The sequence below is a fragment of the Heptranchias perlo genome, chromosome 38 (assembly GCF_035084215.1).
Source record: "Heptranchias perlo isolate sHepPer1 chromosome 38, sHepPer1.hap1, whole genome shotgun sequence".
NCBI classification, from domain to species: domain Eukaryota; kingdom Metazoa; phylum Chordata; class Chondrichthyes; order Hexanchiformes; family Hexanchidae; genus Heptranchias; species Heptranchias perlo.
In genome coordinates, this window is record NC_090362.1 from 4,028,183 (window position 1) to 4,055,070 (window position 26,888).

The 26,888-nt window shown below is 46.2% G+C and overlaps 1 protein-coding gene across 3 annotated transcripts in view; it reads left to right on the top strand.

Annotated features, from left to right (window-relative positions):
* tln2b (talin 2b) overlaps positions 1 to 26,888 on the top strand; it is a 320,826-nt gene that overhangs the window by 247,001 nt on the left and 46,937 nt on the right. For all 3 annotated transcript variants that reach the window (XM_067973305.1, XM_067973306.1, XM_067973307.1), the window contains exons 32-39: positions 112 to 205; positions 2,999 to 3,088; positions 3,201 to 3,323; positions 4,341 to 4,484; positions 4,585 to 4,746; positions 5,440 to 5,580; positions 21,473 to 21,654; positions 22,658 to 22,790. In XM_067973305.1, the coding sequence (XP_067829406.1) occupies positions 112 to 205; positions 2,999 to 3,088; positions 3,201 to 3,323; positions 4,341 to 4,484; positions 4,585 to 4,746; positions 5,440 to 5,580; positions 21,473 to 21,654; positions 22,658 to 22,790 (1,069 nt within the window). The remainder of the gene's footprint in view (positions 1 to 111; positions 206 to 2,998; positions 3,089 to 3,200; positions 3,324 to 4,340; positions 4,485 to 4,584; positions 4,747 to 5,439; positions 5,581 to 21,472; positions 21,655 to 22,657; positions 22,791 to 26,888) is intronic.

A 26,888-nucleotide genomic window follows, 5' to 3' on the forward strand; every position in this document is an offset into this window, starting at 1 on the left:
AAACACAAGTTCTTCTACTAAGGTTCTAATTAATATAAGTCAACAAGCCAGACCTGGGTGAAGAGGTGTTTAAGTGATATTTTAACAGTCAGTGTCTCCAATGTCTTACAGAGCTGTTACAGAGAGTATCAATCAGTTGATTACACTGTGCACCCAGCAGGCCCCTGGGCAGAAGGAATGTGACAACGCTCTCCGAGAGCTCGAGGTACAGAATTCAACTCAACTCTGACAAAATCTACACCTGTTTAGAAAACGCCAAGTGGATGCTAAGTTGTTCTCTGGCTGTCAACTGTTTATCAAGTCACCTTGCTGTGAAAACAGGGAGGCCCATTTATGTTGACCCCAGTAATTTATCTGTCTGAATTAAACTTCTTAACATGCCCTGAAAATTGTAAAATTTAGTGTTTAGTTACGACCTTGCTCAGCAACACTTGGATCCAGCAAATTGGAGTCTTAAGATCCAAATGGTTCTGGAGCCAAGATAAAGGGCAAGTTCAGAGGTGGCAATGGTCATCTTAACAATGATCTGAATCATGAAGGTAATATAGTAACTATAATGAATGTACAGAGAGGATTTTAATCCAAGTCTGATGCAATGGATTTGATGGGAGTATCACAGTCTTGTATAACGTATGTAGTTGTAGTGTAACATACAACGGAGAGGCCCAGAGGACTTTAGAAGCTTATAGTACACAAGGAGGCTCTTGGGCCCATTGGGGGTGGAATTGGTCTTTGGCAGTGGTGTGAAACGGGATCATGGTGATTCGGCCAGTTTTACACCGTGCCTGTGGACTTCAGTGGAAAAGAAAATTGTGCACAATGTAAAACGGACTGTCAGTTCACCGAGCCTGTTTCGCACTAGTTCCAAAGACCACTTTTAGCCCCGATGTATCTTTGCCAGCTCTTTGCTGGTTACGAGGATAAATGAAATGCGTTTATTGAGGATGTAGTGATCGTCATCAACCACTTGGAACTCCCAAATCACAGCATTTTGGAAAAACTGACACTTTAAGACCATTGGATGTTTATAGTTACGCTAAAGTACTGTGTGCAGTTCTGGTCGCCACACTACAGGAAGGATGTGATCGCTTTGGAGAGGGTGCAGAGGAGATTCACCAGGATGTTACCAGGGCTGGAGCGCTTCAGCTATGAAGAGAGACTGGGAAGATTGGGTTTGTTTTCCTTGGAGCAGAGGAGGCTGAGGGGGGACATGATTGAGGTGTACAAAATTATGAGGGGCACAGATAGGATGGATACTAAGGAGCTTTTTCCCTTCGTTGAGGGTTCTATAACAAGGGGACATAGATTCAAGGTAAAAGGCGGGAGGTTTAGAGGGGATTTGAGAAAGAACTTTTTCACCCAGAGGGTGGTTGGAGTCTGGAACTCACTGCCTGAAAGGGTTGTGGAGGCAGGAACCCTCACAACATTCAAGAAGCATTTGAATGAGCACTTGAAATGCCATAGCATACAAGGCTACGGACCAAATGCTGGAATATGGGATTAGATTAGACAGGGCTTGATGGCCGGCGCGGACACGATGGGCCGAAGGGCCTCTATCCGTGCTGTATAACTCTATGACTCTATGACTCTAAAGGGGACGATTGTATCTCATCAAATGTGTAAGATCAGAAATAACATCAATCTCGGCAAAACTTGTCACTCCAGTCAATTGTTTCAGCATGAGCTTTTCCCAGGAAGCAACATGGACTCACACAGCACAGAAGGCGGCCCATCATGCCCGATCCGGCACTTTGCAATTAGTCCCATACCCCTGCTCTTTCCCCATAACCCTGCAAACATTTCCTTTTTAAATATTTATCCAATTCCCTTTTGAAAGTTACTATTGAATCTGTTTCCACCGCCCTTTCAGGCAGTGCGTTCCAGATCATAATAACTCACTGCGTAAAAAAAATTCTCCACATCTCCCCCTTGGTGTTATTGTCCAATTACCTTAAATCTGTGTCCTCGACCCTTCTGCCAGTGGAAACAGTTTCTCCTTATTTACTCTGTCAAAACCGTTCATGATTTTGAACATCTCTATCAAATCTCCTCTTAACCTTCTCTGCTCTAAGCAGAACAATTCCAGCTTCTCCAGTCTCTCCACATAACTGAATTCCCTCATCCCTGGCACCATTCTAGTAAATCTCCTCTGCACCCTCTCCAAGGCCTTGACATCCTTCCTAAAGTGTGGTGTCCAGAATTGGACACAATACTCCAGCTGAGGCCTAACCAGTGTTTTATAAAAGTTGTGATGTGGAGATGCCGGTGATGGACTGGGGTTGACAATTGTAAACAATTTTACAACACCAAGTTATAGTCCAGCAATTTTATTTTAAATTCACAAGCTTTCGGAGACTTCCTCCTTCCTCAGGTATTTACCTGAGGAAGGAGGAAGTCTCCGAAAGCTTGTGAATTTAAAATAAAATTGCTGGTCTATAACTTGGTGTTGTAAAATTGTTTACAATTATAAAAGTTGAGCATAACTTCCTTGCTTTTATTCTCCATACCTCCATTTATAAAGCCAAGAAGCCCATATGCTTTTTAACCACTTTCTCAAACTGTCCTGCCACCTTCAAAGATTCAGCTCTCTCTGTTCCTGCACCCCCTTTAAAATGGTACCATTTAGTTTATATTGCATCTCCAAATTCTTCGTACCAAAATGTCCCTGTATGATTTGGTCCTTCCTGCAACCAAGTCCGTCTGAATTACCTCCCACCCTGGCATACTGACGGTGCCCTGTAGGAGGTGTGTTTTGATTCTGTAAATTCCTGTAATTCTATTTTAGACTATTTACTCTTGGGAGTTAGTGAAATCATTCATTTTCCTGTCATTACATGAAAAAGAAGCTGAAATGAATTAACCAAAGGGGTAATGGCCTCCTTCACTATCTGTAGGTACAGACTAGTTGCCCAGTATCCCTCTGAGTCACTGGTAGTTAATTAGTTCTGGTATTGGGTGGCAAAAATTTAATACATTGTCATCTTTGAAATGTTTTCAGACTGTAAAGGGCATGCTCGATAACCCCAATGACCCCGTCAGTGACCTCTCCTACTTTGACTGCATTGAAAGCGTGATGGAGAATTCCAAGGTAAGTTAAGTTTCATTTTGTACCAACTTGGGCAAGTTAAGTTCGTAACGTTCAGAGCGGCTTCTAACGGCACTTTTCTCTTGGTCTGCCCGTCACTCCTCCACTCCTCCAGGTCCTCGGAGAAGCCATGGCCGGGATTTCTCAGAAGGCCAAGACCGGTGACCTTCCGGCGTTTGGAGACTCTGTCGGCATCGCTTCCAAGGCCTTGTGTGGCCTGACGGAGGCTGCGGCTCAGGTGAGCACTTGGAAACTTACCCTCACGGCCTTTGTCCCACCCCCCCAGCCTTTGTGAGAGGAACTTCCATCGAAACCAAAGCATGGAACGGAGGGGAAGATCCTGGAATCATTCGAGAAGCAATTGGATGTAGCAGTGGGGGGACTTGAGGGGCGTTCTGAACTAAGATGGGCTGAATGGCCTTTCTTTTCCATAATTATTTTGCGATGAAATATAAATTGAGATACGTTTTCCTACCGCTGAAAGGTTTAGCATTTCCAGGAATTTTTTTTCACCTCCCTTTCCACAAAAAATCCACGTTGTGGCTTCAGAAACCTCCTCTTGAAGTGCTGAACCTGCTGTGAATTGTTTGGTTTGCTACATTAAAGCCGCATTAGTGCGTGGAGCCATTTGTTATCTTCCAGTGGCCCACCAACTTATGTCGGGCAGGCAAAACAAGTGGTCTCTAATCATAATCGTACGAACAATGACGGACAGGATAAGACCCTCTGGTCCATCCAGCCTGTCACATCCAACTGCGATGCCTTGTGCATCACAATACAGACACTCCTCACCCCACCCAAAAGCCATGTGATCATCTGGGAGAGGCAAAAAAACAGATAAAAACCCAGGGCAATTTAAAGTGGGAAATTCCTCTCCGCCCCCGCCCCCCCCCCCTTAGGCAATTGAAACTAATCCAGGCGATCACTCTGGTCCCGATTAATGTTCTACATTACCTATCTTTTGTATGAGGTGATCTCTGCCCCAGCCAGAAACAGGTCCAGCTCTCGCTTGAAGGAATTCAGTGAATCGGTCTTGAGTCGGCAGCCTGTTCCAGAGATCCACTACTCTCTGGGAAAAGAGCCACCTCCTGACATCAACATGGCTGAGTTTTGTTCCACTTGTCCTGATAACCTTCTGAAAATGATTTAACTCAATAATTATTTTTAACCAAAACTTGGCTGTGACAATGGATGGGATACCAACATGCCTTTTTCTCAACTCTTTTCCAAGTTTATTATCCTTCTGTTCACACAGGCCGGTTACCTGGTTGGAATATCCGATCCCAACAGCCAGGCTGGGCACCAGGGCCTAGTGGATCCCATCCAGTTTGCTCGGGCCAACCAGGCAATACAGATGGCGTGTCAGAATCTGGTGGATCCCGCGAGCAGCCCGTCACAGGTAAGGTGCATTGGTGAATCTTAAGCTGTTGCTGGATTCTATCGTTATTGGACGCAGTTGAAGCAGCACCCTGCGGTAATGTGTAATTTTTGCCGTGCAGGTGCTATCTGCCGCCACCATAGTCGCCAAACATACTTCTGCGTTATGCAACGCGTGCCGGATTGCCTCCTCCAAAACAGCCAATCCAGTTGCTAAGAGGCACTTTGTTCAGTCGGCAAAGGAAGTTGCCAATAGCACTGCCAACCTCGTGAAGACAATCAAGGTAACCGTGCGTAACCACGTGTGAATTCTGCGTAACCGTGCGCCAGTCCCACGCGGGGGGCTCCCCCGTGCGCCAGTCCTGCGGGCGGGGGCCCGTACAACTGGTATGTTTTAGAAATTGCTATGGTTTTCATGACCAGCTGCATGACATGAAACACAGTGTTCCTCATTCTATTGCTAATGTTTCTTTAAAGAGTCAACATGAACGTACCTGTGGTAGAGATATATTAGTATTTTTGTGGCCTAATTTTACAATGTGCTTTTCACTTTTTTTTTTACTTTTTCTGATAGTTAGATTCTCTTTTGAAAATATTTTCTCTTGCGTTTCCTGGGAGCCTGAAACCTCCCTTGGACTAGAACATGGGGGACACTCCCACATCTCTGGAGCTGTCGTTCTAAACGGCAAGGAGACACCCAAGAGTTGTATCTTGATGCCTCCCCATGGCAGAGATTGGTAGCTCACCTGTATGGAGGATGAGCAAAACCTCATGTCCAAGGTGGATCTGTGGATTGGGACAGCACCACGCTGTCCCACACCTCGCGTCATGACGTTTTCCTATTTTGATCAAAATGCAAATGGGTTTGAGATGTATTTGACTGTTTATTGTGGGTGAGTGTTGACCTTTCCGAGCCCTCTGTTGGTATTGTTACTCACCCGTTGAAACGTTCACTTCTTCTGTTCATTTGCTGTCAGGCTCTCGATGGTGACTTCTCCGAAGAGAATCGAGAAAAATGCAGATCAGCCACTTCGCCTTTAATCGAGGCCGTGGAAAATCTGACGGCGTTTGCCTCAAACCCAGAGTTTGTCAGCATCCCCGCACAGATCGGAGCGGAGGTAAATGATCTCAAGAGTTGTGTACATAGGAACGTAGGAGTTGCTAGACGATATAAGACTGAGGTCCATCTAGTTCACAGTCTACCATCCATGATACAACGATAATGGAGTTGTTGACTAATCCATAGCAATCAATCTCTATCAATGAGTCCACCACAGACCCAGACATGAGGTGAGGGAAACTCCCAGTAGTGGAGAGCTTTGGGAACCAGAGGTCCAAAGTCACCTGTTCCTCCTGAACATGTTACACTTGACACATATCATGTCTCAAATTACTCATATACTGTGTCCCAAAATGAAAGAAATCTATCTAAAGTGCATTTGAATGAATCAACACTATCTACTTCCACCGTCTCCCTGGAGAGTCTGTTCCATAGATTGACCATTCGCTCACTGAAATAATGATTCCGCAGATTAGTTTTGAATTTACCTGCCTGCACGGTTTAAGAAGTTTGCTTGTGTCGTGCTGAGCTGAGCAGGTATCCCTCTCGCTGGTACGGGTGCGATGGGACAAGCTGCGTCCCTAAGATATTTCATGCAATTGGCTTAATTTGCCTTGTGGCAGTGGAGTGATGGGTATCAACGCCGGGCTTGTGTTTTGGTCCAGCAAGAGTTGCTACTTAGTCTATATTGACAGAAGATGAGGGAAAGTGGTTCAGCTATCATTTTGTAGCCTGGTTTTCTAATAGGTTATAAAACGTACTAAAGTTAATCACTGGTGTTGTTTTATTTTGTTCAGCATTGGATTTAACATCAGTGCCCCATTTAGCTGACTTTCCTCTGTGGCCATAGAATCGTACAAGTTCAGCACAGAAGGAGGCCATTTGGCCATCTTACCAGTGCCAATGCTAGCTCCACACCAGAGCTCTCTCCTCAAACCCTGTTTTCTTGCTCTTTCCCTGAGCCCTTGAATGTTTTTCTTCTTTGAGTATTTAATTCCCATTCAAATTTCATGATAGACATCTTAAATAATAGCCCCTTGTAGCAATGCACCCAGTAACATTTTACATGAAGAGGTTCCTTCTAACCTCTCGTTCCTGCTTCTGGTACGAATTCAAAGTTTTTGCCTCTGATTGCCAGTTCACTGACCAGTGCAAATAATTTTTCACTACTTACCTTCTGAAAATACTCAACTGGAGGAGGGTGAATTTTAGTGAGTTGAAAAGGAATCTGGCCCAGGTGGATTGGAATCAAAGATTGGCAGGTGAAACAGTAAATTGAACTCAAAGAAGAGGTAGTTTGAGTACAGACACATTCCTACGAGGGGGAAAGGAAGGGCATCTAGAGCTAGAGCTCCCTGGATGACTAAAGATATAGAGATTAAAATTAAACAGAGTAAGTAGGCTTGAGAGGCTCATATTACAGTGGAGAATCAAGCTGAATACAGAAAGTACAGAGGAAAACTGGAAAAGGAAATGAGGGGCGAAGAGAGTGTATGAGAATAAATTCGGGGGTAACACAAAATATAGAAACATAGAAAGTAGGAGCAAGAGTAGGCAATTCAGCCCTTCGGGCCTGCTCCGCCATTCAAAATGATCATGGCTGATCATCTAACTCAGTACCCTGTTCTCGCTTTTTCCCCATATCCCTTGATCCCTTTAGCATTAAGAAATCTATCTATCTCCTTCTTGAATACATCTAATGACTTGGCCTCCACTGCCTTCTGTGGTAGAGAATTCCACAGGTTCACCGCCCTCTGAGTGAAGAAATTTCTCCTCATCTTGGTTCTAAATGGCATACCCCATATCCTGAGACTGTGACCTCTGGTTATGGATTTCCCAGCCATCGGGAACATCCTCCCTGCATCTAGTCTATCTCGTCCTGTTAGAATTTTATATGTTTCGATGAGATCACCTCTCATTCTTCTAAACTCTAGTGAATATAGGCCTAGTCGACCCAATCTCTCTTCATATGTCAGTCCTGCCATCCCAGGAATCAGCCTGGTAAACCTTCGTTGCACTCCCTCCATGGCAAGGACATCCTTCCTCAGATAAGGAGACCAAAACTGCACACAATACTCCAGATGTGATCTCACCAAGGCCCTGTGCAACTGCAGTAAGACATCCCTGTTCCTGTACTCAAATCCTCTTGCAATGAACACCAACATACCATTCGCCTTCCTAACTGCTTGCTGCACCTGAATGCTTGCTTTCAGCGACTGGTGTACAAGGACACCCAGGTCTCGTTGCACCTCCCCTTTTCCCAATCTATCACCATTCAGATAATAATCTGTCTTTCTGGTTTTACAACCAAAGTGGATAACCTCACATTTATCCACGTTATACTGCATCTACCATGTTCTTGTCCACTCACCCGACTTGTCTAAATCACACTGGAGCCTCTTTGCATCCTCCTCACAGCTCACATTCCACCCCATCTTTGTGTCGTCTGCAAACTTGGAAATGATACATTCCGTTCCCTCATCCAAATCATTGATATACATTGTGAATAGCTGGGGCCCAAGCACTGATCCCTGCAGTACCCCCTAGTCACTGCCTGCCACCCAGACTACTCTCTGTTTCCTGTCTGTCAACCGATTCTCAATCCATGCCAGTATATTCCCCCCAATCCCATGTGCTTTAATTTTGCACACTAACCTCTTGTGTGGGACCTTATCAAAAGCCTTCTGAAAATCCAAGTACACCACATCCACTGGTTCTCCCCTATCTATTCTACTAGTTACCTCCTCAAAAAACTCCAGTAGATTTGTTAAGCATGATTTCCCTTTCATAAACCCATGCTGACTTTGTCCAATCCCGTTAATGCCTTCCAAGTGTTCTGTTATCACATCCTTTGTAATAGACTCTAGCATTTTCCCCACTACTGATGTTAAGCTAACTGGTCTGTAATTCCCTGTTTTTTCTCTCCCTCCTTTTTTAAATAGTGGGGTTACATTTGCTACCCTCCAATCTATAGGAACTGTTCCAGAGTTTATAGAATTTTGGAAGATGACCACCAATGCATCCACTATTTCCAGGGCCACTTCCTTTAGTACTCTGGGATGTAGATTATCAGGCCCTGGGGATTTGTCAGCCTTTAGCCCCATTAATTTCCCTAGCACTTTTTATTCACTAATACTGCTTTCCTTCAGTTCCTCCCTCTCACTAGACCCTTGGTTCCCTAACATTTCCGGGAGGTTATTTGTGTCCTGCTTTGTGAAGACAGAACCAAAGTATGTGTTTAATTGTTCTGCCATTTCATTGTTCCCCATTATAATTTCCCCCATTTCTTACTGTAAGGGACCTACATTTGTCTTCACTAATCTTTTTCTCTTGACATATTTATAGAAGCTTTTACAGTCAGTTTTTATGTTCCCTGCTAGTTTACTTTCATACTCTATTTTTCCCCTCTTAATCAATCTCTTTGCTGAATTCTAAACTGGTCCCAATCCTCAGGCTTGCCTCTTTTTCTGGCAATTTTATATGTCTCCTCTTTGGATCTAATACTATCCCTAATTTCTTTTGTAAGCCACGGTTGAGCCACCTTTCCTGTTTTATTTTTGCGCCAGACAGGATTGAATAATTGTTGTAATTCCTGCACACGTTCTTTAAATATTAGCCATTGCCTATCCACCGTCATCCCTTTTAGTAAAGTTCCCCAATCTATCATAGCCAACTCACACCTCATACTTTCGTAATTTCTTTTATTTGGATTCAGGACCCTAGTTTCGGATTCAACTTTTTCACTCTCCATCTTAATGAGGAATTCTATCATGTTATGGTCGCTCTTCCCTTGGGGACCCCGCACAACAAGATTGTTAATTAATCCTCTCATTGCACAATACCCAGTCTAGGATCGCCTGTTCTCCAGTTGGTTCCTCAACGTATTGGTCTAGAAAACCATCACGTACACACTCCAGGAATTCCTCCCCCACAGTATTATTGCTAATTTGGTTTGACCAATCCATATGTAGATTAAAGTCACCCATGATTATAGTTGTACCCTTCTTGCATGCGTCTTTAATTTCCTGTTTAATGCCCTCCCCTACATCTCCACTACTGTTTGGGGGCCTATAGACAACCCCCACCAATGTTTTCTGCCCCTTGGTGTTTGTTAGCTCCACCCATACAGGTTCCACATCGTGATTTTCCGAGCCAATATCCTTCCTCATTATTGCATTGATTTCCTCCTTTACTAGCAACGCTGCCCCACCTCCTTTCCCTTTTTGCCTGTCCTTCCTAAATATTGAATACCCCTGGATGTTCAGTTCCCATCCTTGGTCACCCTGCAGCCATGTCTCCGTAATCGTAACTATATCATAACCGTTAATATCTATCTGCGCTGTTAATTCATCTACCTTATTGCGAATGCTCCGCGCATTAAGACACAATGCCTTTAGACTTGTCTTTTTAAGATTGCTAGTCATCTTAGTTTTATTTTGCACTATGGACCTATTTGTTTTTCGCCCTTGTTTTCTCTGCCTTCCACTATTGCTTCTTCCCTTTCTGTCTTTTGTTTCTATCCTTGTTTCCCCCTCTTCTGTCTCCCTGCTCATCCCATCCTCCTACCATTCTAGTTTAAGCCTTCCCCAACAGCACTAGCAAACACCCCCATGAAGACATTGGTCCCGGTCCTGCTCGGGTGTAACCCATCCGGCTTGTACAGGTCCCACCTTCCCCAAAACCGGTCCCAATGTCCCAGGAATCTAAATCACTCCCTCCTACACCATCCCTGCAGCCATGCATTCATCTGGTCTATTCTCCTGTTCCTATACTCACTAGCACGTGACACTGGTAGTAATCCTGAGATCACTACCTTTTGAGGTCCTGCTTTTTAATTTATCTCCTAACTCCTTAAATTCACCTTGCAGGACCTCATCCCTTTTTTTAATCTATGTCGTTGGTACCGATATGGACCACGACTACTGGCTGTTCACCCTCCCCCTCCAGAATGCCCTGCAGCCGCTCCGTGACATCCTTGACCCTAGCACCAGGGAGGCAACATACCATCCTGGAGTCACGTTTGCGGCCACAGGAAAGCCTATCTGTTCCCCTTACAATTGAATCCCCTATCACTATAACCCTGCCACTCTTATTCCTCCCCTCCTGTGTAGCAGAGCCATCACGGGTGCAAGCTTTGCTGCCATGACTTGCCTTAGATTTACACTGCAATCACCTCTCAGACACTCCTCCCGCTCTCGGCCTCTCCTTTTATACTGTGCTCACCTCTCGGACTGTCTTGCCTCACCTGTGACGTCGCACAGTAGTTTTCTATTGTTGCAGGTCTGCTGCTGCTTTTATTCCCCACTCTGTCTTCTGCTGCTCAGGTCTGCAGCCACTCTGCGGAAAAAGTTAGGAAAAGCAAGGCAAAGCAGCACCTCCTTCCCCCACTTCACCGAACTCCCACACTCACCAAACTCGCAGCTGTTCACTCTGTGCTCCGTTGCACTTGAAAAAGGAAACATAAAAATAGTAAAAGGGTAGTCAAAGGAAGGGTGGGGCCGATTAGGGACTGAAAAGGAGATCATTTTGTGGAGGCAGAGGGCATGGCTGAGATACTAAATGAATACTTTGCATCGGTCTTCACTAAAGAGGGTGCTGCCAATGTAGCAGGACAGGAGGAGGTAGTAGCGATATTGGAGAGGATAAAAATAAATGAAGAGGAGGTACTTAAAAGATTGGCAGTAGCCAAAGAAGAAAAGTCACCCAGTCTGGATGGGATGCATCCTAGGTTGCTGAGGGACTAATTGGATAGCTCTTCCAAAGAGCCGGCACAGGCACAATGGGACGAATGGCCTCCTTCTGTGCTGTCTCAGTCTATGATTCGAACCCCTTCAAGATTTTGAACACTGTTATTAGATTCTCCTCCTTAACTGTCTCCGATCCAGTAAGTCCAGTCCTCGTCATCAAGCCTCATCATAATTGTAACCATATCTTCTCATCTCTGGTGAACCTACATTTTCCCTTTTCTATAATGAGATTGACTAAACTGGTGGAGAGGTGGAGCTGGGTGTCATCGTAAATGTAAAGACCAACCTGGCGGAGGCAATAGAGGGAATGGTGGTGGGCATTTGGGCCAGGGGTGGTCAAGGGTTGGGTGGGGAGGAAGAAGGAGCAAGTTGGAGGTTGAAGTCACCGAGTTGAGTAGTCATTCAGTGCAGGAGATCTCGGCTGGGAAATCACAACAGGCCTTGGGAGAGGAGTAGATGACAAGGACTTTAAATGAAAGGTGGCAGGGGGGTAAACGAAAGTTGGAGAGACAAGGAGGATGAAGTTCTCCGGTGCGGAAATGCTCCCCGAGAGTAGGGGATGAGCCCGAGGTGGGACATGGTGTTGGTAGCCACACTAGTGCAGTGCTGGTTTGGGCCAGGTAAATGGTGAAGAGTGTCGCCTGGTGGGAATGCTTCAGTGAGAGGGAAGGATTCACCACCCATGAGCCAGGTGTGTGTAGATTGACCAAAAGTCCTGAGTCAAACAAAGAATAGGCCACCGGCTGATGATCAGCCAATGGGAAGGAGGCAATGGAGGGGTGAAAGAAAGTTAACCCCTGGGGAATCAGACGGGCAAGATGTTCGGGAGCAGGGAATGAGGCAGTTGGGGTACTCTGGGACAACCAGCAATGGGGACAACGGGACGTCAAGGGAGCAACAGAGAGGGGCTTTGGGCTTTTTGAGAAGAGCCAATGTCAGGAGAACTTCCAACTGGGGAGTAGGATTGGATGAGTTGGGGGCCCGAGGGGGAGGTGTTACAAGAAAGGAGAAAAGAGGAGTTGAAGAGATGAAGGGGGTTAGAGGCAGGAGAGGACTCGAACGCGGAGGTGGACTCGAGCCTGTGTGACAGTCAGCTACCTGCTTGCAGTCGAGTGTAGGGGAATCCCTTGGACTACGTGAAGAGGCAGAGAGCTGGGCAGAGTGAGGCAGTATGAGGAAGAGGGGCTGAAGAGCAGAGTTAACTTGTCCAGTGGTCGGTGAGGTAGCTCAGAAAAGTTGAGTCTACAGGAATGACAAAGTGGTCCAAAGACAACGAGGAGAAGTCCAGGGTTTGCACGAGAGTCGGACGCTGAGACTGCATTTCATGTTGTACCAGTGTGGACAATTCTTATGTAAAATTAGTCTACGTATTGAATACCAGTTGAGATAAGTTTTTTGCTTTAGCACAAATGTCTCCAGTTCAAAATCACTGAACTGACCAAAAGATGACAAATCCTGCATCAGTTGTATACTTGGCACAGGGAGTCAGTCCGCGTTACTTGCACCAACTGTATGTAATTCCAAAAAGTGTTTGTGAAATGAGGGTTCGATCAGGATTTATATGGATTGAAGAGATAGACACCCCGGCTTTAATGACAAAGGTTAATTAGACTTCATTTCCCCACGGCCCTCCCAGCCTTCCACTATTGTGTTCATCTGCTCTGAAGTTCCCCTCGTTTGTTGAAGGTATTAATTGGTTGCTAGGGTACGATTCAACACATGCCCTCCTGTACCCCGACCGAGTGTGTAACTATCGACAGTGCGTGTTGGCGGATATTTGAATTCAGGGCTGTCACATTTGAACCTGATTCTCTTCTCAACCGACACTCAACAACAACAATTGCATTTATAAAGCGCCTTAAACATAATACATTTTTTTTTTAAATTCGTTCACGGGATGTGGGCGTCGCTGGCAAGGCCAGCATTTATTGCCCATCCCTAATTGCCCTCGAGAAGGTGGTGGTGAGCCGCCTTCTTGAACCGCTGCAGTCCGTGTGGTGAAGGTTCTCCCACAGTGCTGTTAGGAAGGGAGTTCCAGGATTTTGACCCAGCGACGATGAAGGAACAGCGATATATTTCCAAGTTGGGATGGTGTGTGACTTGGAGGGGAACGTGCAGGTGGTGTTATTCCCATGTGCCTGCTGCCCTTGTCCTTCTAGGTGGTAGAGGTCGCGGGTTTGGGAGGTGCCGTCGAAGAAGCCTTGGCGAGTTGCTGCAGTGCATCCTGTGGATGGTGCACACTGCAGCCACAGTGCGCCGGTGGTGAAGGGAGTGAATGTTTAGGGTGGTGGATGGGGTGCCAATCAAAAATGTCCCAAGGCGCTTCACAGGAACGTTATCAAAGAAAATTTTTCACCGAGCCACATAAAGAGGTATTAGGACAGGTAAAGAGGTAGGTTTTAAGGAGCAGAGAGAGGCGGAGGGGTTATGGGGGGAGTTCCAGAGCTTCGGGCCTCGGCAATTGAAGGCACGGCCGCCAATGGTGGAGCGAAGAAAATCGGGGATGCGCAAGAGGCCAGAATTGGAGGTGCAAAATTTACGATGCAGTTTCTTTGTGGAGGAGGGGGGGGTTCACTGGAATACAATGAGGAGCTGGGTCCCTGGCCAATTTTCCCTTCACTAACCCCCACGGTACTTGCAGAGACCCTCCTGCTACCCTGGCTGAGATCAGGTAAGCCAGCACTGGTTGAAGTTGGGGCCACTCTGGTCCCTAGGCACGGCCGATCATTGGAGATAATCGCTGAGTCACTAGGATGAGCCCGTGAAAAGCTACCTTCAAATTTATTTCCTATAAAACATTTTGTGACCCACTCCATTTGTGCTTTCCAATAGAAACAATTAACAGTCAATACCCATTAACCCACAGATATATATTGTTCTTCCTTCCTGAATCTGTAATGTATTGCTGTACATTTGGGAGCAGTGCTTAAAAGCATTAGTGTTTTACAGCTTGTAACTTGACCTATTTGCAGTGTTATACATTACAATGCAACATATTAAAGTTCTGTGGAGACCACATTATTTTTCTATTAACCCTGTGCCTTGTATCCCTGCCACTCTACGTTGCCTGTCCTTGCAGGAGATGTGTGACTGGGGATAACGTTAGCCCAGTTGTAGTAATCTGCAAACTAGACTTTACGTAAGCTCGTACTATGCTTTCAATCAACTTGGTATGAGAGGCACTGGTCAAAGCTTTTACCGACAAAATTACTTACGCTTTGCAGCAAAACCAGAAGTGAAATTGAACAATATCAAAATAATCAACATCCAAAAGGGATTATTTCCCCTTTTGAATCTCCTGATGAAGATAAAACTTCACTTCAGTGAAGATACTTCTTCGCCTCACTTCGTTTCCCAGCACTAAATCAAGCAATGCTTCTTTCCATGTTTGGACTGGAAGCAGTCCCCGATGCATGACCTTCATTCCAATCAATCTCAGGATAGCTAAAATCATCCAGTATTATTGCCCTGTTGTTCTTGCATCTCTCTCTCTCTCTCTCTCTCTCTCTCGACTGTCCACAGATCTTCACCCCGATCTCACCTCTCCTGTTTGGTAGCCTGTAATGGAATGTAAGAATTGTACCATTTCTCTTCCTGTTATTTTGTAACTCTGTCCAGATGGATTTTAACCCGACATCCTTACTTTCTAGCACTGTGATAGGATCTTTCACCAAAACTGCCATCCATCCCCTTTCTCCCCCACCCCATCTCTCCTGAAATTATTACCACCAGGAATATTAAGTTCTCAGTCTTGTCCAAACTTAAGTCACATCTCCATTATGGCCACTATCACGTCCTTCCATAGTTACCAGTGCTTCTAACTCTCCAATTTTGTTTTGAATGCTTTGGGCATTGATATACACACCACGCAATCCTGATTCCAGTTTCTTGGCATGTCCACCCTTTTCTTTCCCGGGTCTCCTTATTTAATACTATGATATCCCTTGTCCATCCTACAACAGAGTTTTTATCTCACTACCTCAGAGTCTGTTTCTTTCCCCCTCTGGTAATATTGTTTTGTTATTTCTTTCACATAACCCTTCTGCTTCCATTCCAATAGTTTTATTAATTCTGCTGCTCCTCTCTAGTCTCAAACCTACCCCACCATTGGCGGCCGTGCCTTCAGCATTTAGGCCCTAAGCTCTGGAATTCCCTCCCCAAACCTTTCCACCTCTCCTCCTTTTAAGATGCTGCTTAAAACCTACCTTTTTGACCAAACGTTTGGTCACCTGACCTAATACCTCCTCCTTTGGCTCAGTGTCAATTTATGTCTGATTAAGCTCCTGTGAAGCACCTTGGGACATTTTGCTACGTTAAAGGCGCTATATAAATGCAAGTTGTTATAGACTTTCCCCACCCCCTGCCATATAACCCTCTCTGCAAGAACATTGGCGCCATTTCGGTTCAGGTGAACGCTGTCCCTTTGATATAACCGTCCCTTGTTCCAAAACTCCCTCCAACGCCCTGAAAACGTGACCCCTTCCCTCCAGCACCAGCCCTGAAACCACACGTTGACCACCCTCTCCTTAACCTGACCAGTGTGTGGTGCAGGAAGCCATCCAGAGATTACCATCCTTAAGCTCTCGAATTTCAATCTCATGCCCAACTCCTTAAAACTCCCTCTGCGAGACCTCTGACGTACCTCTGTCTATATCACTGGTTCCAACATGGACCACGACCGTTGGCTGTTCTTCCTCCCTTTCCAGTAGTTTTCCCACCCGTTCCTTGATGTCATTCACCCTGACACCAGGGAGGGCAATATTTCATTCAAGAATCCTGGTGACAACCAGAGAAACTACAACAGTGATTGTTTGTACAGCTGGGTGGCTCGCCTGGCCACTTCAGAGAGCATTAAGGGTCAACTACATAGTGTGGGACTGGAGTCACGTGTAGGCCAGGACAGGTAGAGTTGGCAGGCCCTCATCCCTGCAGGATGTTAGTGAACTAGTTGCATTAGAATCTTCCCCCTCCCTGCTTCGAATGAGAGTCCAGCACCAGTACTGGAGTTACTGGACTAAGTAACAGTAGGTAAAGTGGAATTTATTATGCACCTATAATCCTGTGTCATAACCTTTGAACTGCCTCCTTTATGCCTCTCGTGTGTATAACAGCTCCCTATCTTTCATTTTTCTGTCTTTCCTCAGCTTTGAGATATCCCAGCATCTGCTTCTCTCCATCTCTATCTCACAACCGCCCAACTGTCCCAAACACTCCCCCACACCTTGGGGCCGATTTTAGCACCTGCTCTCGGGTGCGTTCTCGGCGGGGGGGCCTCGAAAATCCCGAAATGGAGGAGCGGGACCGGATCGCGCCTCGATCCCGCCCACTTCCGGGTTCCGTGCTGACGTGCGGGGGTGCGCGCGCAGCCCCCGCTGGTGGGAATCCCGCAGGCAATTAAAGCCAGCGGGATGCCACTTGAGTGCATTTACTTTGCTTGTTCAGGTCATTAACTGACCTGATTAAGGGACTGTGTGTGATTTTGGATCAACATGGGACTGTTTCACACACTGGGGGAAACACTCCCAGTTGAAATGGACGTGTTGCAGCCGTCAGCCTGTGGCAGCTGCAAAGGTCCATTTGACAGGTGGCGGGGGGAGACCCTCAGCCATTGCAGGAGGCCGCTCTGTCACTTGGGACAAAGTTTGGCCTCCACCACCCTCCTCCTGACGGTCAAAGTCACCAACCTGCACACTTACCCCGGGGTCCGGAGATATGTACCTACCTTGCGGACCCCCTCAGATGTACATATTGCGGATGGGGGCCGCCGTAGCTGCTGTCATGACCTCCTCGGAGGACGAACAGCATCACCAGCCTCGCCATCCACGCCATCCACCTCTGACACGTGAAGCTCCACAACAGAGTGCTGTGACACATCCACCTGTACAGCAGGAGGGAGGGCTACCGCAGGGAGGGATGCGTCGCAGAGGGCACTACCCTCGCCACACGTTCCACAGACCGAGGCTCAGCCTCCTGGACCTCTCTGAGCAGCAGTGCACACGGAGGCTCAGAGTCAGTCGACATGTAGCCGTGGACATCTGCAGCCTCTTTCATGCCGAGCTGCTCCTGGCTGGCCCGTGCACCATCTTCCTACCTGTCGCTGTCAAAGTCACCACTGCCCTCCCGAACTTCTCCTCCACAGCCTTCCAGGGTGCAACCGGGGACATCCCCGATGTCTCTCAGTCGTCTGCGCAGAAGAGCCCTGCAAATACACCTACACCCACTCTGCAGTGACACAATGGGTGGCATCAGTGGTGGGTCCTCATAGGGATACCCAGGAGCGGGCATTATTGCACAAACCGGACAGGATTCGCGAAGACATGGCAGTAGTGGTGCCAATATAATGTGTGATGTAAGAACCATGACAAACCCTCAAACACCCTTGTGCATCCCCTTCATGCTCACGACACGTTTGCCTTACGCTGCCTACTGCACATATGTGATGCATGCCCTGTGGCTGCAGCACAGGTGGTGGCAGGTTGAGTGAGGCTGGCCGTGAGAGAGATGCACGAGAGGGTGAGTATGGGATAGAGCCATGAGATTGTATGAGGATTGGGTTGAGTGGTAGTGGCGGGATGAGTACTGGCGAGGTGAGTAGGTGCAGGTAAGATGAGGATGAGGTTTGAGTGGGTATGAGGGGTGATGTGACAGAGTAGTGTTGGCAGTGCTGAAGGAGATGTGGGGTGGGGGCAGTGTTGTGGCAGACGGAGTGTAGGGGAATGAGTAAGTGTTCTCACTGTGGCTGACCTACTGAGGTCATTGGAGCGCCTCCTGCCCTGTATGCAGGTGGGCGATATGTTGGTGGCGCAGGTGACCTCCTCTGGCACCTCGAGCCAGGCCTTCTTGGTGGCAGAGGCAGGCCGCTTCCTCCTGCCCGCCGGGTGGAAGATCTCTGTCCTCCCCCTCCTCCTCACCCCATCTAATGATACCTGGGGTGAGGCATCATTAAACTGGGAGCAGCCTTCCCCCTGGGCTGCTCCATGCTGTAATTTTTGCTGTTTGTGGCAGCATCTGTCAGTGGAGGACTGCCCCTTTAAATCGAGCGCCTCCATCTGACAGATCTTACTGCGCATGCGCAGCCCGCCCGACGCGCAGATCAGCATCGGGGAACCCGGAGGAGCAGGTAAGTGGATCCAATTAGTGTGTTGCCTGCTACGATCGCGCGGGCAACCCACTAATTTCACCCGCGCCCGCTGGCCCACCCGCCCAGAACCCGCACCCCTGGTAAAATCGGGCCCCTTATGTTTCTCCATCACTTTTTATTTCTGCCACACTCTCCACCTCCTTCCTCCATTTTGCACTTCTTGCATACAAATACAGACAGAAGCAACTAAATTCAGTCAACAATAACTACTTCCAATTATACCGCACCTTAAACGTAGTACAACATCCCAAGGTGCTTCACAGGAGCGATTATCAAACAAAATTTGACACTGAGCCACATAAGGAGATATTAGGACAGGTGACCAAAAGCTTGGTCAACGAAGTAGGTTTTAAGGAGCATCTTAAAGGAGGAGAGAGAGGCGGAGAGGTTAAGGGAGGCAATTCCTGAGTTTAGGGCCTAGACTGCCAAGATGGGGGGGAAAGAAATTAGGGGTGCACAAGAGGCTAGAATTGGAGGAACGCAGAGATCTCGGAGGGTTGTAGGGCTGGAGGAGGTTACAGAGATAGGGAGTGGTGAAGCCATAGAGGGATTTGAATACAAGGACGAGAATTATTAAAATCAAGGCGTTGCTGGACCGGGAGCCAATGTCGGTCAGCGAGCACAGGTGATGGGTGAACAGGACTTGGTGCGAGTCAGGATACAGGCAGCAGAGTTTTGGATGAGCTGAAGTTTACAGAGGGTGGAAGATGGGAGGCCGGCTCGGAGAGCATTGGAGTAGTTGAGTCTGGGTTGGGTTGGTACCAGATGCTTCTGGAATTTTTGACCAATTTTCCAGAGTAAGGATTTGGAAAAATAGTTAGATTTAATACTGGCTCTTTTTTTTAATAGTGACGTATCGTGTCACCAGTAAAGAGGCACTGGGACAACAGGTGGTTAATACACCTATTGGAAGTTGTTTCTTTCAGAGACCAAACACTAAACAATTTATTCATTTGAGTATTCGGGGAGACACTTCAAAGGAGAGCCCTTTATAATCTGTCAGACTGTGAGAGGAGTTTTTTGACAGAGGCTTTTTAAAAAATCAGAACACTGTCACCAAAAAGGCAATCCAACTTTTGGGACGAGGTCACTGCCCAAACAAAAGGCTGGGAGGAGAGCAGGTTCTGCCTCGAGTCTGCAGGACAGAATGCTAAGGGATTATTCTGTTCAAGTTCAGTAAGACGGCCCACCAAAGTGAGATGGTGTCACGGAGTTTTTATTTCTTTTATCATTTCATCAATATAAGTTGTACCAATTGAACTAAGCAAGTCTGATCTTACCCACCATATGTCTCACTTTACCGGGGAGTAAAGCAGCTTGACCAGGTGAACCAAACTGCTTCACCCAGTGTTAATTCGATCTGCCATCAGAGGAATTGAAGAAACACAACATGCAAAAGACTCAACATAAGAAATAGGAGCAGGAGCAGGAGTAGGCCACACGGCCCCTCAAGCCTGCTCCACCATTCAATCAGATCATGGCTGATCTTCGACCTCAACTCCACTTTCCCGCCTGATCCCCATATTCCCCTTGAGTCCAAAAATCTGTCTATCTCAGCCTTGAATATACTCAACGACTGAGCATCCATAGCCCTCTGGGGTAGAGAATTCCAAAGATTCACAACCCTCTGAGTGAAGAAATTCCTTCTTATCTCAGCCTTAAATGTCCAAACCCTTATCCTGCGACTATGCCCCCTAGTTCTGGACTGTCCAGCAGGGGAAACAATCTCTCAGCATCTAACCTGTCAAGCCCCCTCAGAATCTTTATATGTTTCAATGAGATCACCTCTCATTCTTCTAAACTCCAGAGAGTATTGGCCCATTCTACTCAATCTCTCCTCATAGGACAACCCTCTCCTCCCAGGAATCAATCTAGTGAACCTTCACTGCACCGCCTTTAAGGCAAATATATCCTTCCTTTAGATAAGGAGACCAAAACTGTACTCAGTACTCCAGGTGAGGTCTCACCAAAGCCCTATACTCAAGTATCCCATCCCAATGGCAAGGGTTAGTTATTGTTACAATCCCTGGACTACGCTATCCTAGATATCAAGCAACAAAAATAAGACACTCAGACCACTTAAGGGAACGACTGACGCCACCGAACGCAAGAAGGTATCTACGGCAGACCTGAATCCAGATTGTTAGGTTTTCTGTTTCAAGAGCCAGTGTGCTATCCTGGACTGTACACCAGTACAATATACAATATACATGCACACACTTCAACCATTGCTGCCGAACTGCCTTGTAATGTTTTGCTGGGAGTTGACAGAACACTAGAGCTGATTATATGACTTGTGACCAAATGTTGTCCATAACCCTTTCGTAGAATTCCATTACATACAATTTATAGCACAGAAACAGGCCATTTGGTCTAACTGGTCTGTGCCGGTGTTTATGCTCCACATGAGCCTCCTCCCTCCCTTCTTCATCTAACCCTGTCAGCAAATCCTTCTATTCCTTTCTCCCTCGTACTTATCCAGCTTCTCCATAAATACATCTATACGATTCGCCTCAACCACTCCCTGTGGTAGCAAGTTCCACATTCTGAGCACTCTGAGGAAAGAAGTTTCTACTGCATTCCTTATTGGATTTATTAGTGACTATTACAAATTACAAAGAATGTACGGCACAGAAACAGGCCATTCGGCCCAACAGGTCCATGCTGGTGTTTATGCTCCACGTGTGCCTCCTCCCATTCTTCTTTATGGCCCATTGTTTTGGACATAAATATTTGACGTGATAGAGGGGGACTGGTGCCTCCTGTGGGCACTCCAAGCCTGCTCTATAAAAGCACTTCAGATACCTACAGCTCTATTATTACGCAGGCACTGTTAATGCAGGAATAAAACCCACGTGGGTTACTGTCCATTGGTGTCTATGGGGCATTCAAAAAGGGGATGTTTTAAGAGCTGCAGATCCTCGTGCAATGAATCTTTAGCCATTTACTTACCATCTGCAGGATCTGAGTGAAGCTGCTTTGTCAGGTTACAGTGTACCCGCCACTACACACGTGTCCAAAATGTATTGAAAATCCAAGTTGCTTTGGACTTTTTCCTGCAGGGTGCTCAGGCCCAGGAGCCAATACTTGCAGCTGCACGATCCATGCTGGACAGCTCATCCTCCCTCATCAGAACCGCCCGATCGTTAGCCATCAACCCAAAGGACCCACCAACCTGGTCCATATTGGCAGGACATTCTCGCACTGTGTCAGACTCGATTAAGAGCCTCATAACATCTATCAGGTAAGCTTTAGTTACTTTGTGATGTTTAATTTAGTTTAGAATTTTATTATTTGTTTGTGAATGAAAATTGCATCTTCAGTTCTTAACATTTCCACTAAAACATCCAGATATTTCTGCGAGTTGGTATTTCGAGTCGATCTTGCTGTTACACTCTTCATGTTCGTCGTTCTTCCTCTCTCACTCGCCTGTCCAGCCTCTCCTGACTCGTACTTCACACGATGGAAACTAACACAGGCCTAGTGTCCATTCTGGCCAAAATGGTGCCCAGTTCAGGGATTCACTGGATGCCTGAGATCCCAGGTTGGTGGTGAGATTGAATGTACACCTGAAGCTTTGATGCTGGTGTGCAGAACCAACCTTCACCCTCCAGAATATTACGTACAATTGTCTTTAGCGTAATTCTACTGCCCAATGTGCACATATGTAAGGAATCTTACAACACCAGGTTATCGTCCAACAGTTGTTGGTTATAGTCAAACTGTTGGACTATAACCTGGTGGTGTAAGATTCTTTACATTTGTCCACCCCAGTCCATCACCGGCATCTCCACATCAATGTGCACATAGCAGAGATGTGAAAAACTCATCGAATCATAGAAAGGTTACAGCACAGAAGGAGGCCATTTAGCCCATCAAGTCCGTGCCACCAACAGAAAATATTCTCGAGGAGCCTTCTTTTATTCGTCATTTCTCCTATGTTGATTTGTATATTGTAATGGGAATGATTAAAATTATATTTTCCCTGTTCATATCTACGACAGCTTAAGGTTATATAGACTTTGTACTCCAGCACTAATTCATAAATAACTTTGACAGTGTTGTACTGAACTTTAAATTTATTGTATTATGCAATATATTTGGCTAACGTTAAACAGAATCGCCAATTCTAATTATTGGCCCTGTTGTTTGTTTAACTTGGCAAATTTGCCCAGTGTTGATCAAGATTGGTGTATATTTTAACGTGGGTGTGAATTGTCATTGTTCAAACCTGCTTTCTGCCCAAGGGACAAGGCTCCAGGCCAGCGAGAATGTGACTGTTCGATCGACAATATTAACAAGTGCATCCGGGAGATTGAGCAAGCTTCCCTCGCAGCAGTCAGCCAGAACCTCCCAACAAGAGACGACATTTCGCTGGAGGTACGGTACAAATTGTCGGCTCTTCTGCATTCGCTGCAGTGGAGCCTCCATCATCCCCTGTAGTGGAGGGGAGAGACCCCCCAGGTCGATCGTGGGAAGTGCCACACAATGGAGAGACCCCAGGTTTTGGTCTTGGCGTGTTACTGCACTATCAGCATAGGAGCCAGGACTAAGAAGAAGGGAAGCGTTTAGTTTGATAGATAAAATACAAACAGAAGAGCAGAGAATGTGATGAAAATAATTGATTCTAGTGTCTCAAATTGTATACTAGCTGTCTACTGACGGTCTGAAAACCTTGGTGAGAATTTATTCCTTCCCAGTGCCTGTAAACTTTGGAGCTCCTTACCTGCTTCAGTCTACCCTTCCTTCTACTTTTTACAGATCTTCAAAACCCAAGCGTAGCATCATTGAGCTATTACTGCTTGATTTATCCCATCTTCTCTCCATTTCACTGGTGTCGTTGAGTATATTCAAGGCTGAGATCGATAGATTTTTGGACACTGAGGGAATCAAGGGATATGGGGATCGAGCAGGAAAGTGGAGTTGAGGTCGAAGATCTTCCATGATCTGATTGAATGGTGGAGCAGGCTCGAGGGGCCGTATGGCCCACTCCTGCTCCTATTTCTTATGTTAGGAGGCAGTGCAGTGAGGCTGTGTCTTGCACACGCCCTGTCCTGGGAGATGATCAGGAGGTTGAATAATAGGAGGGTGGATCACGGAGACCGTGCTGATTTGGAGGCTGTACGATCCTCACAGAAAGTAACATGAATTGTTTCACTCAAGGGGAAGCTAGATAAGCACATGAGGGAGAAAGGAATAGAAGGCTATGCTGATGGGGTTAGATGAAGTAGGGAGGGAGGAGACTCGTGTGGAGCATAAACACCGGCATAGACCAGATGGGACGAATGGCCTGTTTCTGTGCCGTAGACTCTGTGTAACTCTATGTATGTAAACACCAATTGAGAAGTACAGTTAGAGGAACTTTCACAGAATGGTCAGATCGCGGAAGGAATTGTTGGGCGCCCCGGGTCTGTGTCAACGTTGGCTTCTCTGGCGGTCTTTAAACGGCCTTTATTTCCTTGAAGTAGACAGGGCTCCACATTCAAGGATGTTTGATTCTATCTGAACTAGAATTATATGGAATTTCCAGCACAAAAACAGGCCATTCGGCCCAACTGGTCTATGCTGGTGTTTATGCTCCACACACACCTCTTCCCTCCCTACTTCATCTACCCGTATCAGCATATCCTTCTATTTCTTTCTCCCTCATATTTATCTAGCTTCCCCTTAAATGTATCTATACTATTCGCCTCAACTACTCCTTGTGGTAGCAAGTTCCACATTCTCACCACTCTCTGGGTAAAGAGGTTTCTCTTGAATTCCTTATTGGATTTATTAGTGAGTATCTTATTTATGACCCCTAGTTTTGATCTCCCCCACAAGTGGAAACATCTTCTCTATGTCTCCCCTATCAAACCCGATCATAATTTTAAATACCTCTATCAGGTCACCCCTCAGCCTTCTCTTTTCTAGAGAAAAGAGCCCCAGTCTGTTCAGTCTTTCCTGATAATTGTACCGTGTCAGTTCTAGTATCATCCTTGCAAATCTTTTTTTGCACCTTCTCCAGTGCCTCTATATCCTTTTTGTAACATGGAGACCAGAACGGTTCACAGAACTCCAGGTGTGGTCAAACCAGTCCAGAACTGTGCACAGATACTCCAGGTGTGGTACTTTTGTGTCTTTGTTCATCAAATCAGTAGTGTGATGTGCATTTGGAACAAAGTGTTAGTGTCACTGAAGGGAAAGTGCTTCAAAAGCAAACTGCTTCGTTCCTGTTCACTTCAATGCTTAATCATTCCCTCGGTGTTAAGTGCTCCTTGGTTGCGCTGTGGTAGGTCCCTGATATTTCAGGCTGGGTGCAGGTCCTGGTCGGCCCTGAGCTGATGTCAGCTCAGCGCCCGAGTCACTGTGATCAGCGCCCTCCGTGTTTCCTTTGTACAAACGCAAAATGGCCAACCATTTACAAAAATAGCTGAGGGACAAAGAGGCAGTTCGAGGGTACAGATTTTGGAGAGCTGTTTAATCAAAGAGACTGTAAAGGGACCTGGAGAGAATCATTGCATCGTTTCAGGTTTTGCTTCACCTTTTTTTCAGTCGAATGTCCGACAGAAACCATTTCCCTTAAAGCTGTGTGAGAAATTCTATTAAAAGAAAGAAAACAGCACAGGAGGCAGTACAAAGAAGGTTCACTCGGTTAATCCCGGGGATGAGGGGGCGGACATATGAGGAGAGGTTGAGTAGATTGGGACTCTACTCATTGGAGTTCAGAAGAATGAGAGGCGATCTTATTGAAACATATAAGATTGTGAAGGGTCTTGATCGGGTGGATGCAGTAAGGATGTTCCCAAAGATGGGTGAAACTAGAACTAGGGGGCATAATCTTAGAATAAGGGGCTGCTCTTTCAAAACTGAGATGAGGAGAAACTTCTTCACTCAGAGGGTGGTCGGTCTGTGGAATTTGCTGCCCCAGGAAGCTGTGGAAGCTACATCATTAGATAAATTTAAAACAGAAATAGACAGTTTCCTAGAAGTAAAGGGAATTAGGGGTTATGGGGAGCGGGCAGGAAATTGGACATGAAGCTGAGTTCGGATCGGTCAATGCCCTGTGGGTGGCGGAGAGGGCCCAGGGGCTGTGTGGCCGGGTCCTGCTCCGACTTCTTGTGTTCCTTAGATTTGTGGTTGGGATCAGATCAGCCATGATCTTATTGAATGGCGGAGCAGGCTCGAGGGGCCGATTGGCCTACTCCTGCTCCAATTTCTTATGTTCTTATGTTCTTATGTAGCACAGCAATGTTAACATAATTCAGCTCTAGCCGCCAAGTACTGGGCTTTGCCTATCGCTGTTTCGAGTAATGTTGAGAACAGTGCTAAGTCAGTCACGGGATGGGATTTGAGTTCCAAAGAGACACTTTCACTGGAGCTGAGAGGGTTGAGAAGCGATCAGATAGAAATTTTCAAGCTTCTCGAGGACAATGATGAGGTAAATAGAAATGGATTGTTTCCGCTGGTCAGCAAAATCGTAATAGGAGAACGAAAATTTACCATAAATCACAGAAACAATTAAAGAGGAGGTTAGAAAAAGATGTCTCTACACAGGGTGGTAAGAATGGAATTCTCTGTCAGAACTCTTGTTGAAGCAGAGTCCTTAAATTCCTCCTCTTAAATGGAATTAGAAAGTTGCTTGAACAAGAGGAATATTAGAGGGTATGGGGAGCAAGCAGGAGTGGGATTATGTGCCATCAGGTGGCTTGTGGGGAACAACACTAGCACAGATTTGATGGGCCGAATGACCTGATTCTGTTCATTCGATGATTCTATGCAGCCGTTAAGGAAGCCACAGGTTAGCTGTACACCACGAGATACATAACCTCCGATTCACCTGTAAACAAACCAAGGAATGTATTCAATACGCCAAAATACGGGACCTGGCTCCTCGACCTGAATAATCAAATTGTTGCTGCTTTTTCTTCCAGGAGCGTTTCTCTCAGCTTTAAGGGAAGTAGGTTGTAGATGTCCAAAAGCTTTTTTCAAAATACAAAATGTTTTATATGTTAAAAGTTGCAAAAAGGGCATTTTATTTTTCTTCACGTGCTGAAATGGTACTGATAACTTCCATCTTGGTGTGGGCCTTGGCTGGTTTAGATGCACGGTCCCCTTCATACTTTCTCACTGTCGGGCAACTTCCTCTACATCGGCCTGGTCAGTTGGTTATCTCATGGACTTGACGGGCTTGGATAGCGAACATATCTCAATCAAATAATCACAGAGGCCCATAACTACGCGAGCCTCGCCGGTGAACAGCCTGTGGGTTCAGGAGGTTATTTTCTGAATCCGGCCTGCTTTTTGGTAACGATTACAAGGCGCAGTCTTCATGAAAGAGTTTAAAATTTTCCATTTACTTAGTGTGGTTTACAGGACATTTATTGCTGTCGTATGATTGGCACATATTGTCATGCCGCCATTTTGGATTCAAGAACTCCCCAAATATTTCCTCATAAAGATGGGAGTTCTGCTTTAAGTTGCAATCTGCTTGTGTTT